The sequence below is a fragment of the Aspergillus affinis genome, assembly GCF_023601865.1.
Source record: "Aspergillus affinis strain CMG 70 chromosome Unknown NODE_88_length_162140_cov_85_896997, whole genome shotgun sequence".
Lineage (NCBI taxonomy): Eukaryota > Fungi > Ascomycota > Eurotiomycetes > Eurotiales > Aspergillaceae > Aspergillus > Aspergillus affinis.
In genome coordinates this window covers 52632-66408 of record NW_026515869.1, presented here as the reverse complement: position 1 = coordinate 66408, position 13777 = coordinate 52632, and the positions used below count along the sequence as shown (strand labels likewise).

The following is a 13777-nucleotide window of genomic DNA, read 5'->3' as shown; positions in this document are numbered from 1 at the left end:
TTCTCCCCTTCAGCTTATCTCACGGTCTTTTCGCATCGGTGGTGCTGTCACCCACGATCGACTCTTCAAGCCTCTGTACCTCCATTCGAACGACGCGGATACGAATAATTTGAACGAAGTCATTGCCAGATACTCCCCCGATCAGGCTGGCTGTGCCCTACGGAGTACTTCAATTGGTGCACCCGCCCCGCCGATAGGTAGTTGACCGCTGGGAGATCACCCAACCCATTGCATCCGATCCCGACTTAGAAGCTTGTCTCCCGATGCAGAAACCGCAACGACACCATGTCGAAAGTGAGGAATGGACCGGGGACTGGCGGGAAACCGCGCAGAGATGTACTGGCTTCACTCAAAATGGCATCCATGGAGGAATTCTCCCGGGCTGCCCTTCCAGCAGGTAAGCTTGGGGTAGGTAATGCGATGAAACTGGAATTTCTGACCGGCATTAGAGATCATGTCTTCGATCCTTGATTACCTCTCCCCAGTCGATCTCATCCGAGCAGCACGGTCGTCGAAGCTTCTACGAGAAATGGCATACGACGATACGAGATGGGTACAAAAGATGAAACTTATGGGCTGCTGGGACGAATTGGAAGCGAGAAAACATGTGGAGGAAACCTTCGGGACGATTGCCGACCTGGACAGTGTGAAGCACCAAGAGGAGGCCGAGCAAACCGGGCAGATTCTGGACTCTGTCGGAGGAACCGAGCCGAAACCTTCTATCAATGTGAACTCGCTCTCCGATGGCTTCGACCAGATCAACCTGAGTAGCTCCGTCGCCCCCGATATCCCCGACGCATCGGATAACGATCCTGTCCTGGGAGCATTGAAACTGGTCAAATCAGTACGCGGTGAAGCGCGTCAGGAATATGGCAAAGTACATGCTGCGCTCGCGCCCTTCTACAATGACATCGTTACTGAGGGCGCCTCGTTTGATAATCTGGTCTTCAAAAGGTATACCAATCCATTGCATCAGGCGCGGGTATTATCTCAACTGCAGTCCTTCGCTAAATGCGATTCAACCGAAGGCTGGCGGGCCAGGCTCGAGCAGCTGCATTCTGCCACGGCCATGTTTGAAACCGCGGCTACAAAGGAGTTCAGGCAAGGATATGAAACCGGAGATATTGATGGGCGAATGCGACAATATGCTCACGTTCTCTATATACTGAATGGCGGGGCTTCTGCCGTTGAGCTGTTCATTCATCACAATCATCTCATCACACGACGGTCAGACTTTGGCAAGGTGGCAGACTGTATCGACCTGTCGACGCCGCAAGTGAAGCTAGAGCAAACCCAGGCATTTTTCACTCGCCTCAGCGTTGCCTACAACGAAGAAGTCTCGATTATCAATCGTGCTTTCCCCCCGACTATAGCGGTAGCCTCGCCTTTCATTGAGAAAGTCGGGCAAGGTGTGTTGTATCCCTTCTTGACCGCAATATTTGACGAATTACATCGAAACGACATCGAGTCCTACCTCGTGGCCATATCCGGGACCTTTGCTCAATGTATGAATTTCTCAGATAATTTATTGCCCATCCAGAATTCAAGGGACAATTTCGATGACTTTCTCGACCATATAATTGGCAAGGTGTATGAGCCACACATGGGTCTTTATCTCGCGGAAGAGCTGGATCATTTCCGAAAAATATCTGAGACCGCAGTGAAGGACTGGGATAGACAACTCTCGGAACAAGCAGCCTCGACCGAATCATTTCTCATGTCGAATATCAACCGGCAGGCGGATAAACGAGACTTCCTAACTTCCTTTAAGAAAGTGATCATGGCGCCTGTAAACATCCTCCCCAGCTTCTCAAGCACCAAAGCAAATGACACAAAGTCAGACGAGGGTTCAGCCGCCGGGGAGTCACCTTCGGCGCTTAAGAGTGCGAACCGATTCTCAACCATCGCTTCGCCTTCGACCCCCCCTGCCGCAGAGGCTCCGACCACCGAGCTTGCAGCAAAGGCAGCAATCATGAAGTCAAAACTAGAGGGAATTAGCTCTCTTTTCAGCATCGAAGTTGCACTCAGCCTCGTTCATACAGCTAAATCGGGCTTGGAACGAGCTGCCCAGTTTGTCACTCTGGGAGGCGAGACGGGAGCCGCTGTGAAACAGCAGTGCGAGGCCATTTTCGTTGTTCTGGTCCGAATATTGGGCCATCAGCACCTCATTCTCGGATTCAATAAGGCCGTGGATCATCTTTCAAACTATCGCCCTCGCGAGCAGGGAGATCGTGATCAGTCAGGAGTGGAGCCTTTGGTGACCTTCTTAGAGCTGGTGAACGTTGGCGATCTCATTCTTCAAATGATCGATGTCTTTTACGAACAGGAACTGATCGGCTCTAAGCTGACTGATCGCAATGATTTCCTGGATCCTGCGGTGAAGGAGAAGAAGAAATTCGAGCAGATCCTTGACGAGCGCGTCGCGGCCGGTTTGAATAAAGGAATTGACGTTCTCATGGAAGAAGTCGACTACATTCTTGCCACTAGGCAGCTAGCTACGGACTTCAACCCCAGTGTGTCTACAGACCCTCATCGCAAGACTATGGACGTGAGTGTCACGGAAGCGGCGGCGGCGGTAGTCGACGTGGTATCGTCGCATACACGAATGCTCGTGGGGAGTACCGACAAAAGCACGCTGGACGTCTTCAACCAAGAAGTCGGACTGCGACTGTTTACCGCTCTCTGCAAACACTTGAAGCGCCAAAGGATCAGCGTGGAGGGGTCCTTGAAACTGATCAGGTAAGTACCCACGACGCACAGTGGATTGAGGACGCTGCTGACCGATTCCAGCGATATGAACCACTACTTCAAGTTCGTTCAGACGCTCAAGAATAGTGAACTTCTACTCTATTTCAAGGCCTTTCGAGAGCTGTCTCAAATCTACCTGATCGACCCCTCGGATGCCAAGGAGCTGGCCACCATCATTGCCGACTCAGGTCGCTTCAATGGAATCTGGCGGGTCGAGGAAGTGTACGAATTCGCCGAGCGCCGAGCGGACTGGTACCAAGTGAAACGAGACGTGGAGCGTGCTATGTATGGCATCGGGTGCAATGTTATGTAACGAGAGCAGACTTGCAACTACACTCAACAGCAATACCCCATATAGAGAGGTATACTTGTATATAGAAGAAGAATACCACTGATGATGATGAATGGGTCTTCATAGGTAGATGGATCCTAGAATTAGGTTTGAAGACCATGGACGCTTGGATGAAACACTGCCTCCCGATTGCATTGCTTATACGCAGTAGAGAAGCAACAGAACGCGACAATAATAGTCGTCACCCGTTCCCTCAATGGCAGCAGATCCGGCTTCTTGTAGTCCATATTGATTCCGACTTGTGGAGGTGGCAGTGCGTCGAAGGACAAGGACAACCAACATAGTGAGGTTAAATCGGTTAAATCTTTGGGGCCAAAGACGAGGCGATGAGCAGCTCGAACAAGTTCACTCATTTCCACTTGGTCAGGAACTTGTTGAATATCACTTGCCTTGAGCGTCAGCTGCCACAAAGCCCGGCCCATCGTACATCAGATAAAGATTGCTCCCTTTCTAATTCCAACTTCCAAAGGTCATTGAATTCCTGAGCACATCATGACCATCAACATGTCCCCAGCATCCTCGATCTCCATCAGCCTTGAAGTCGATCCTCCTCGCTTTCCTCCCCACCGCAATAAGCGAACGCAGTCTCCTTCCATCTCCGTCCGCGCCGTCTCCCACGCGACCGCACCGATCACCATATTCACCTGGCCCACTATTTTCAACTTGGCGCTTGCTCAAAGGCGTGATAATTTTGAGTGTTTTGATATAACTGCCGATGCTCCCGTGCGCGTCAATTTGACCAAAGGCCCCAAACGACGAGGGTTCAGCCGTGAACGGGGTGGCCATGATGATCGCTTCTTTTGCACCTTGCTGCCCGAGACACCCGTCGTTTTTGTTGATTCGTTTAAAGTTGCCAATAGGGTCCTTCCAGACCATGACGAGACCTCGGTCCTTCAATCAGGGCATCGATATACTTATGCGGTGCGCGAAGGAGAGGCTATGACCTGGTGGGGATGGGGAACCAAAGACGAGGTTATGGCCCCGTCGGATCAACCGGAGGCCTTGGGAGAGCCAAGTGGTGGCCCAATCGACCTGCAGCCCATCGCGGTGGAATTTGAGGTGGAATAAGGAGTGTTCTTCAGATCGAGACTTGACGATAGATCGAACCATACAAACGGATCGATTACGTCAATTGGCGGCTGCTGGAACGATGTCGTCGACCATTTGTGCCCTATCATCCTATCATCCATTCATTCTTTCCTTTCTTCATTCATGCCATTATCCTCCATCTTTCGGGCCAGCGCCTAATGAGCCACAATCAAAGCCCTTTGTCGCTTTGTTTTGTTGCAGCTGCAGCTGCAGCTGCAGATCTATATTTAACCTTTGTTTCTGGTCCGGGTCCTGGGTTCTTTCGACCATGCTCTTTCTCCTCGCATATGATCGTCACATTTCACATTAAACAGATACCGTCAAACATCCCGAACACAGACAATGCCCATCGATGACCATGAATCTACCCAGCATGACTTCTCCCTCACTCAAATCCCCAATCCCTCTCATCCTCCTCGTCCTATACCTGCTCTTTACTCTCGCACCAGCCGAGCAGATCGTCCAAACAACCGTCGTCATAGTCACCGTCGGTGCAACCGCTACTCCAACCGTCCCACAGCCCCCGTCTTATACGTCCGCCGATGTCTTTAAAGATGACGTCCTCTCCGCCAGCAACGCCTACCGCCGCGTCCACAACGCAACGGATCTCCTCTGGAACGAAACGCTAACGGACTACGCCCACGCCTGGGCCCAGAAATGTAAATGGAAACATTCGGTGAGTTGGCTGTCCCTTATCCATCCATCTAACCAGTCTTCCTCTCCTTCTTGTCACCTGGCAGCCTCAAGAACTGACAAGACGATGTCTAATGTGGTGTGCACACAGCACGGACCGTACGGCGAGAACCTCGCCTTCGGGTATCCCAACGCCTCGGCAGCCATCGCCGCCTGGGGCGACGAAGTCCGCCATTATGATTTCCAGAAACCGACCGGATTCACGGAGGAGACGGGCCATTTTACCCAGCTGGTCTGGAAGGCCACGAAGCAGGTGGGCTGCGCGGCGGTCGATTGCGGATATACGGGGGACGATGACAACGCAAAAGATGCCTCTGGGCGGTATCGATACGCGCAGGGATGGTACGTCGTGTGCGAGTACCTGCCACCAGGGAATGTGATGGACGGGACGGAGGCGATGGGTGGGGGGAATGGTCTGTTCATAGTCAATGTGCAGCCGTCGGGTACGTATTCGGGGCCGTCGACGACGACCTCGACTGATGATCCGGCTACGAGTACGGCTGCGACTAGCGGCGCAGGAAGGGCCTGGGTATTGGAGGGCCACAGCTGGACTGGGCGCCTGGCGATAGTGGGTATGATATTGATCTGGTTCCCATCCGTTTGATGGTTCGAAAACCCGCATCGGGGCAGTAAAACGAGTGTATTGATCTCGATGGACATAGGGGACGTGCCAGAATTGATGTACTCTACTGGTTTGTCACCGACCGAGAACCATTGACTTGAAAAAGAAAAATTGAAGCTAAAATTCACATGCGTAACTGACACGGTACTTCATCTGCCGTTGCACATATGCCGGCTTGTCATTGTCTGTCATCTCTCATGCCACCAACATCACGCACATAAAATTCCCGACAGGGTAGTATGCAATACAGATCTATTCACTTTTTTTGGGGGAAGCAAAGGTGGTCAAGTTCCAGACGCTCTAGGCGCAGAAACCAAGCCAAAGAGACCGAGCTCAAGACAAATGGGAACAAGGGGGACAAAAGATCAGGGGAAAGAGAAATAGAGACTGCCCCGGAAAAAAAGAAGAACGAGGATATCGACAGACAAGATGAAGAAACGAGGAAATAGAAAATAAAGAGTAGCATTAAATACGGAAAGGAAAACCCAATCAACCAATGACTTCCTCGTTCTCCTCGATGATCTCCTCCACGATCTCCTCGACAACGGCCTCGCCCTGGTCTTCCGTAGCAGGGGGAGCGTCCTTGGCCAACTTGGGGTCGTCGGCCTCCTCGGGCACGCCGTAGACGTCCTTGTCCTCGGACAGAAGCTCCTTCTCCCGGCGAATCCAGGCAACCCACTCGTTGAGGACACGCTTGCGCGTCTCGACGACGGCGGTGTTGGCAATGTCGACAGCGTACTTGTCCTCCTCGTCGAACTCCTTCGAGTATTCGCGGAGGTTCTTGCGCACTTGCTTCTGCTCCTCCTTGCTGAGGAGGGTCTTGGGGCGAGGGCGCCAGAGGAACTGCTTGAACTTGTCGGTGGGGTTCTCGGAAAGGGTCTGACCAGAGAAGCTGTGGATGTTCCAGCCGTTTTCCATCTGGAAGTTTTGGATCAGCGAAAAGAAACCAAATTTGTTAGGCTGCGAGGGCCGGGGCAGAAATAACTTACGGAATGAGTCCAGACACTAGCACTGCTAACGACATAACGACCCGTAGGATCCCAGTCAATATCTGTGACACCGTAGTGCTCAACGGTCTTCATCAACTGGAGGTTGGCGGCCAGATCCTTCTCGGCCTCGGACTTCTCGCCCTCAAAGTCCATGTCCCAGAAATCGAGGTCAAAGTTGGTCTGCGAGTGGACGGTGGCGACGACGACGAAACGGCCCTTGGGAGACCAGTAAATGGCGTTGCTGGTCTTCTTCTCGATGGTCCGCACCAGCTTGAAGTTGCCGGCAGAGACACCCTTGCGTTCGGGAGCAAAGAAAGAGACGGACGTTTTGGGAAGAGCGCCGGAGCCACTGGGCGCCTCACCGTTGGTGATAAGGACGAAGCGGCCACCGTTGGGCTCCCAAGCAAAGTTTATCACGGTGTCCTTCAGACTGTCCACAACCTCGACCGGAACACCCTTCTCGCGCACGCGGAAAATTTCGAGGTTGGTAGCCAGAGACTTCTTAGATTTGGAGTGACGGTCGACCTTGACACAGACATAAGTACCCTGGGACTGCCAGTGCAGCTTGACGTCCGACACATTGAACAGGTTACGGGTTCGGACGATTTCCTTAGACGGCACACTCATCATGGCAACGCGAGCAGGGCTGCTACCGATTTCGGGCGTCCAGAAGCAGAGCAACTGCTCGTATTGCTTGACACCTTCCCGGGTGACCGTAGCGGGCGACCATTCGAAATCCGAAACTCCGTCAATCCGGACCGAGGTCTTACCCAGCAGGTTCATCCGCGGCAGCTCGTAGATTGAGATCGACTGGCCCTGGAGCATACGCGCGACGTACTTCTCATCAGCAGACCACTTGAAAGCGGGCCACTGCACCTTCTTCTTGGGCTCGCCGTCGCCGGCAGGACCCGCGGCAAGGTCGTGGGAAACGAACGACCGCAGGGGCTTTCCTGATACGATGTCCCAGACGATGATGTTCTTGCCGTCCTCCTCGTAGCTCAGGACTCCCGAGCCACCTTCCTCCACCTGAATCGGGCGGGCGGACCAGGTGGTCAGATAGCTCTCGCCCGGCGAGAATTCCACCAGCTGCACGAACGGATGAGGGAACTGCTTCTGTTTCGAAAAAGCGGGACCACCCCACAGCTGCACACCCTGAGGGTGAACGGATGCCAGGTAGGTACCCTTGGGAGACCACTGGACGAAAAGTTGCGTCCAGTGGGCACGATCGACGACATTCTCGGGCTGGTTGCTCTTGTTGTTCCAGAAGACGCCGACCTTGTCGTTACGGTAGAGGGCGAACTGGTCACGGGCGTTGGGGTCGCCGAGCCACGACCGCAGATGCTCCTTCTCCTTGAACGGCTCGATGGTGGGAGGCTTGTATTCTTCCTCGACGCGTCCTTCCCGGCCAAAGCGCTCGATATCCATCAACTTGTTCACAGCGAGGGTGTGCTTCTTATCGAGGGGCGTTCCGTGTAGTTGCTTAACGGCGGCGATGGCTTGTTCGGGGGTCTCGTACTCAACGAAGGCGAAGCTGGTCGCAAAATATTAATAATCCCAGTCCTCTCGCGGCGGAAATGCCGATTACGTACCCTTCGGACATCTTCTTGTCGCTCAAAGGCATGAAGACTGCATCCTCGGACGTGTGGCCGACCGTGTTGAGTTTCCTCAACAAGAATTTAATGAGCTTCTGTCGGCTATCCTCCGGCACAACCGGGAGTCCATCGATCACGACGAACGTATCCAGACCCTCCTCGATCTTCACTTCATATTGTTCCTTGAGATCTAGGCGTCGGAGGCGGTCGAGGTCAGCGACAAGGTGGGCGGGGCAGCGACGGAGAGAATTCTTTCGCACTCACCGGAGAAGTCAATCTCCTCCTCCTCCTCTTCGTGGAGGTCCTGTTCACTCAAAGTGTCGAAACTGGGCGCCATGATGCACAGGGGGCACGGAGGCGATGTATCGGGAGGGAGGAGAGGGGAGGGAGAGGGGGGGGGTGGAGGGGAGAGGAAACGAGTGGAGGGCAGTGAATCGCAAGATGGGGATTCACGAGAAGGGAAGATGCGGACTGATTTTCTGCTGGTCGCCCCCGGTTTGGCTTGTTTTTAGGGCAAAAAGAACAAATCCACAGCACAACCGCTTCTGTGTGCGATGTCACTGACTCAGAACTGACTCAGCGCATTACTGGACACTGCAGCCTGAGGCAGCCTCAGGCAACCTCAGGCAGACCTCTCGTCCGGTGACCGGTGACTAAGCATCCGCGCTCGCTCTCTCTCTCTCCCTCCGTCCCTCTGTCGCTCTCCTTCAACTTGAGAGAGTCTTGGAGATCATAACAATCGCAATCCCCACACATCTCTCCGGCCAGCTTTGATACTCTGCGGGTGACTGTTGCTGGTCGTTGTGGGCCGGCTGTCTTACTCTTCTCCTTTGTTTCTTTCTCTCTCCTCTGCCCTCTTCTCCCCTCATCGTTCCTCTTATGCCCCGCCGGTCCTAAGCGCCAGCGCTACGCCTAGACAGATCTGGACGATCTTTCTTTAACCATCCACCGCCGCCGTGACCGGACTCTCGCTCTCCAAGACCTCTGCGACCCGTCGTCTTTGCAATTGACACCGTCACAATTGTTTCCCCCCTGGTCCTGCCCCTGCAAAATCGACAAGAAGACTGGAACAGCTTGCAAGATGTCGCGTAAGTTCCGGCCGGGCCTAAAAGTGGCCGGGCTGCGTCCAGCCCGCCGACGTCGCTCTCTACTGACATCATTGCGCTCGCGCCAGTCTCCCCAGATGCCCGCGACCAGTATGTACCGATCATTGACTCCATACTGGGGAAAAGTGATCTCAACACCATCTCCGAAAAGCGCATCCGCAAAGGACTGCAGGAAGTGGTCGGCTATGATCTTACTCCGCAGAAGGTCTGCTCGCCGCCGCCCGTCCTGTCGCAAATCTCGTGTTCCCGGTCCCCCACGTTGCCGACGGTCATGACATACAAGGCTAACATGGATTTTTCTTTCGCTGCTCTAGGCTGCGATCAAGCAGCTGATCATGGAGAGGTTCGACCTCTTCGCCGAGCAGGGTGGTATAGGAGCTTCGCCCGATCCCAGCGCCCCGGCGACCAATGGCCACGACAAGGACCACGACTCCGTGACACCTGTCGAACCTTCGTCTCCCGCGCAATCTTCGTTGTCGCAGAAACGCCATGCGGATAGCGAGGAGCGTTCCGATCAATCCAGCAAGTCGCCGCCGGCCAAGAAGAAGAAGCAGGACAACGACGTTGACGCGGATGCTCTTTTTGCCGCCAAGCTCCAGGCCGAGGAAAACATGCGTGCACGCCCTACCCGTGGCTCTAACACGCGCAGAGCCGCGCCGGCGAAAAAGAAGACCAAGGCTAAAACATCCAAAAAGGTCAAAGCGGAGGACGATTCGGATCTTGAGTCGGGATCGGACGCCGGCAAAAAAGTTAATCGATCTGGCGGATTTCATGTAAGGCTGTTCTCTCTTCCCATTGACTAAAAACAAGGTGTCATGACGTTGACCTATATACAGAAACCTCTAACGCTATCCCCCGCACTTTCCGCTCTATTAGGTGGTGAAGAAACAGTATGATTCCCTCACCTGACAGACTGGCTACCCCCATCTTCTGACACAGTCCCAGCTTTCTCGCCCACAAACCGTGAAGAAACTGTGGCAGTACATCCACGAGCATGATCTCCAGGACCCGAGCGATCGGCGGCAAATCCGATGCGACGACCCCATGCGCGCGGTCTTCAAACAAGACCGCATACACATGTTCACGATGACCAAAATCCTCAGCCAAAATCTGTACAACCAGGACGAATAGCGCCAATCACCATACTAGCGAGGGCTGCTACGATACCCATCCTCGGTGAACAGACAATTCGTGCCCTAGAATATGGGGTATGTCCTTACAATTTACGACTTTTTGATATCTTCTTCCAGCCCCGCATTCGATAACCCGGCGCGTTTTTGATTTGATTTGATTTTTTTTTTTTTTTTTGAACATGATCGCACCTTGCACCTATTATTTTTTGATTTGTCATCCCTGCTATATTTCGTGCTTCACTTACCATTCTTTCCTTGTGATCTGCTTTTCCTTTGTTTATCCATATCTTCTGATCTCCAGCGGGAGTTGGTGTTGCCTTCCAGACCGGGGCGATGAACGTTGTCTAGAAAATTCCGTCCAGGGGGACTGGCTCTTTGGCATTGCATAGTAGGTACTATCTTCATGGTATATGACTCAGGGTTGTTGGTTCCTGTTATTTTTTATTTTACCCTATTGTTCTATTATTGTACGTTATCGTTCAACCGTAGGATAACGAATGTGCATAATTCACGGGGATGACTAGGTAGTCAAACGCCGTCATCGTGAGTCAACGTTGGCCTTACAGGAAGAATAGTGTAGGTATACTCCGTCAGTTGTGGATAATTCGGGTGAATGCGACCTGCTCACTAAGCACAGGCTAAACCCAACTTTTTGCCCGATTTCCCCTCCGCTGCCAATTCCTCCGCCCATTTAATTACAGTCTCATCTTGGTCGCAAAGATCACAGAGAGCGTCCGGCTCTTCTTCCCTTCTCTCAAAGGCCTCTGTTCTGGCGTCCGTTCTTTCCCCCGTCTCCTATTCCTGCAATTCCTTGCCAATTGCTCCGATCCATCCTCCGTCTCCACCACAAAGTCGCCCCCGCCCAAAATGTCTGACGCCCAGCATTCGCAAACCTCCGGGCCCCAAGGTCCTAACCGTGGCGGTCGTCGCCGGGGTAGAGGAGGATCTCGACAAACCGGAAACTCCGATAACTCGCAAAACTCCACCGATGGCTCCGGTCGAGGAGGTCGATCCAGGGGCCAAGGACCCCGCCGAGGGGGAGGTGGCCGCGACAAGCAAAACCGTGACGCCGGCAAAGCTGACGCCCCGCAAGAAGGCGAGTCGCCTGCGCCCGTCGCAAGTAGCACAACAAAGGGCAAGCAAGCGGTCGAGGCTGCGGCCGATGATGCGGATGATGGCGAGGTCTGCTTCATCTGTGCGTCGGCTGTTGAGCACACCTCGGTGTCGCCGTGCAATCACCGGACCTGCCACATCTGCGCCCTGAGACTGCGAGCGCTCTACAAGAACAAGGCCTGCGCACATTGTCGGGTACGATATAAACCCCATTTCCCCATAGCATTATCAAGGGAGTTTCGAGCCCAGAGGCTTACGTTGGCTTGCAACAGACGGAATCCAATTACGTGATCTTTACCGATGATCCTGCGAAGCGTTTCGAGGACTTTACCGACAAAGATTTCTCCCGGAAAGATGATAATTTGGGCATTGAATATGAGAATGATGAGATCTTCGAGGATACCGTCCTGTTGTTGCGATACAACTGCCCCGATACCGGCTGCGATGTGGCATGCTTAGGCTGGCCCGACCTGCATCGTCACGTCAAAAGCAAGCACAGTAAAGTGATGTGGTATGTAAAGCCGTACCTCGACCCATTGATGGATTTGGCAGAATACTCATCGTCGGCGTGTGATTTAGTGACCTTTGCACTCGCAACAAGAAGGTGTTCACTCACGAACATGAGCTTTTCACGATGGCCGAGCTGCGCAAGCATGAAAAGCATGGAGACGATGTGCCGGGCGCCGTGGACCAGAGTGGCTTCAGGGGACACCCCGAGTGTGGGTTCTGTCGCCAGCGGTTCTACGGAGGTGACGAACTCTATACTCATTGCCGTGATCGCCACGAACGATGCCACATCTGCGACCGACAGTCTAGTACTCGCCAGCAACAGTATTACATCGACTACAATGCGCTTGAGGATCATTTCCAGAAGGACCATTTCCTCTGCTTAGATAAAGAGTGTTTGGAGAAAAAGTTCGTCGTGTTCGAGTCCCAAATGGATCTAAAAGCCCACCAGCTAGAGTGTCATCCAAACGGACTCTCCAAGGATGCCAGGCGCGATGCACGGATCGTGGACCTTTCGGCATTTGACTACAGATCGCCCTACCAGCCCCAACGACAACGCCGTGGCGCTGGTCGAGGACGCGACCCGAATTCCGAGGCGCTGCCCGTGTCTACGGCGCAGCCACTGCGAAGAGACGAGGTGGCCTACCAACGACAGATGGCTATTCAGAGTGCGCAGTCCGTATCCACCCGCAGCTTCGGGGGTCAGCTCTCGCGCAATGATACTCAGACTGTGCACGCGCCGGCTCGCTCGGCGCGTGTCACTCCTGTCTCAACGCCTCCGGCTGCGTCTACCCCCGTGGCGGAGATGGAGCACCTCAGTCTGACGAGCGACTCGGCATCTGCCAGCCCGCAGGAGCAGGCCCGGCGCATGCGCCACACCGCCGTCATCGAGCGAGCCTCGAATCTCCTGGGGAATGACCAGACCAGACTCAAGGAATTCCGCGCCCGAGTCTCCAGCTACCGTGCCTCTACCATCTCTCCCACCGAACTCATCGATGCCTTCTTCTCGCTCTTCGATACTTCCCCTAGCGAACTCGGAAAACTGATCAAGGAACTCGCCGAAATCTACGAAGACAGCGGCAAACGGAATTCTCTTCTCAAGGCGTGGAATGACTGGCGCGCCATCAACGAAGATTACCCAGCCCTCCCGGGACCTGGCGGCGTCCTTCCGGGCATGTCGCCCGGCACCGTCAACGGCAGCGGCGTCGGCGGCAAGCGCGTGCTTCGCCTGAAATCGTCAACTGCCCAGTCCTCTCGTTCGGCCGTTGGCCGCAGCGGTGCCTTGCCCTCCTCCGCCTCCTCCGCCAACCCTTTCCCCCCTCTGTCCTCCTCCACCGCTCGCTCGGCGCCTCGTACCGCCCCTTCGTCCTCCGCCACTACCCCCTGGGGCATCTCGGCCGCCCCGACGCCGTCCTCCAGCCGCGGCTCGTCTCGACCGGCCCCGTCGTCGGCATCTGCGCGTCCGGCCAACCCCAAGAGCGCCGAAGCCTTCCCGGCTCTCCCGGCCGCCGCGAAACCCAACGTGCTCATGGCCGGTCTCACGCGCGGAACGGTGCGCTGGGATAGCCGCAACCCTGCCTCGGCGAATGCCTGGGCCTCGGCCTCGGGCGGCGATTCTGGTACCGACGGCGCCGAGTTTGATATCGGGGAGTCCTCTGCTGGCGGGGGCAAGAAAGGGAAGGGGAAGAAGGGCAAACAGACGCTGTTCCATTTCGGTTGATGGTGTATCTAATTCTCTCTGTCTTGTTGAAACAAAAAGTTGCATTTTTGTGTTTGTTTTGGTTTTTCGTACTTGAGCGCTTAGAATAGATACACTTATTGATTGTTGAAGAA

General features: G+C 54.3%; 6 protein-coding genes across 6 annotated transcripts; 5 read left to right on the top strand and 1 right to left on the bottom strand.

Annotated features, from left to right (window-relative positions):
• Positions 1 to 285: 285 nt before the first annotated feature.
• KD926_010878 (exocyst complex component Sec10 family protein) lies at positions 286 to 3061 on the top strand (the record flags this gene model as incomplete). The annotated part of the gene is made up of 3 exons (XM_053103287.1): positions 286 to 397; positions 450 to 2739; positions 2791 to 3061. 3 exons carry the CDS (start codon positions 286 to 288, stop codon positions 3059 to 3061), a joined length of 2673 nt encoding a protein of 890 aa, XP_052953323.1.
• A 531-nt stretch (positions 3062 to 3592) lies between these two features.
• Positions 3593 to 4168, top strand: KD926_010877 (uncharacterized protein; the record flags this gene model as incomplete). Its single annotated transcript, XM_053103284.1, has 1 exon — positions 3593 to 4168. One exon carries the CDS (start codon positions 3593 to 3595, stop codon positions 4166 to 4168), a length of 576 nt encoding a protein of 191 aa, XP_052953322.1.
• A 373-nt stretch (positions 4169 to 4541) lies between these two features.
• On the top strand, positions 4542 to 5486 carry KD926_010876 (putative extracellular SCP domain protein Pry1; the record flags this gene model as incomplete). Its single annotated transcript, XM_053103283.1, has 1 exon — positions 4542 to 5486. One exon carries the CDS (start codon positions 4542 to 4544, stop codon positions 5484 to 5486), a length of 945 nt encoding a protein of 314 aa, XP_052953321.1.
• A 507-nt stretch (positions 5487 to 5993) lies between these two features.
• EifCb (translation initiation factor eIF3 core subunit b) lies at positions 5994 to 8422 on the bottom strand (the record flags this gene model as incomplete). Its single annotated transcript, XM_053103282.1, has 4 exons — positions 5994 to 6422; positions 6494 to 8024; positions 8083 to 8275; positions 8350 to 8422. 4 exons carry the CDS (start codon positions 8420 to 8422, stop codon positions 5994 to 5996), a joined length of 2226 nt encoding a protein of 741 aa, XP_052953320.1.
• A 744-nt stretch (positions 8423 to 9166) lies between these two features.
• Positions 9167 to 10322, top strand: KD926_010874 (SWIB/MDM2 domain protein; the record flags this gene model as incomplete). Its single annotated transcript, XM_053103281.1, has 5 exons — positions 9167 to 9173; positions 9260 to 9459; positions 9506 to 9964; positions 10028 to 10081; positions 10137 to 10322. 5 exons carry the CDS (start codon positions 9167 to 9169, stop codon positions 10320 to 10322), a joined length of 906 nt encoding a protein of 301 aa, XP_052953319.1.
• An 869-nt stretch (positions 10323 to 11191) lies between these two features.
• KD926_010873 (E3 ubiquitin-protein ligase HEL2) lies at positions 11192 to 13664 on the top strand (the record flags this gene model as incomplete). The annotated part of the gene is made up of 3 exons (XM_053103280.1): positions 11192 to 11632; positions 11710 to 11948; positions 12017 to 13664. 3 exons carry the CDS (start codon positions 11192 to 11194, stop codon positions 13662 to 13664), a joined length of 2328 nt encoding a protein of 775 aa, XP_052953318.1.
• Between the last annotated feature and the right edge of the window lie 113 nt (positions 13665 to 13777).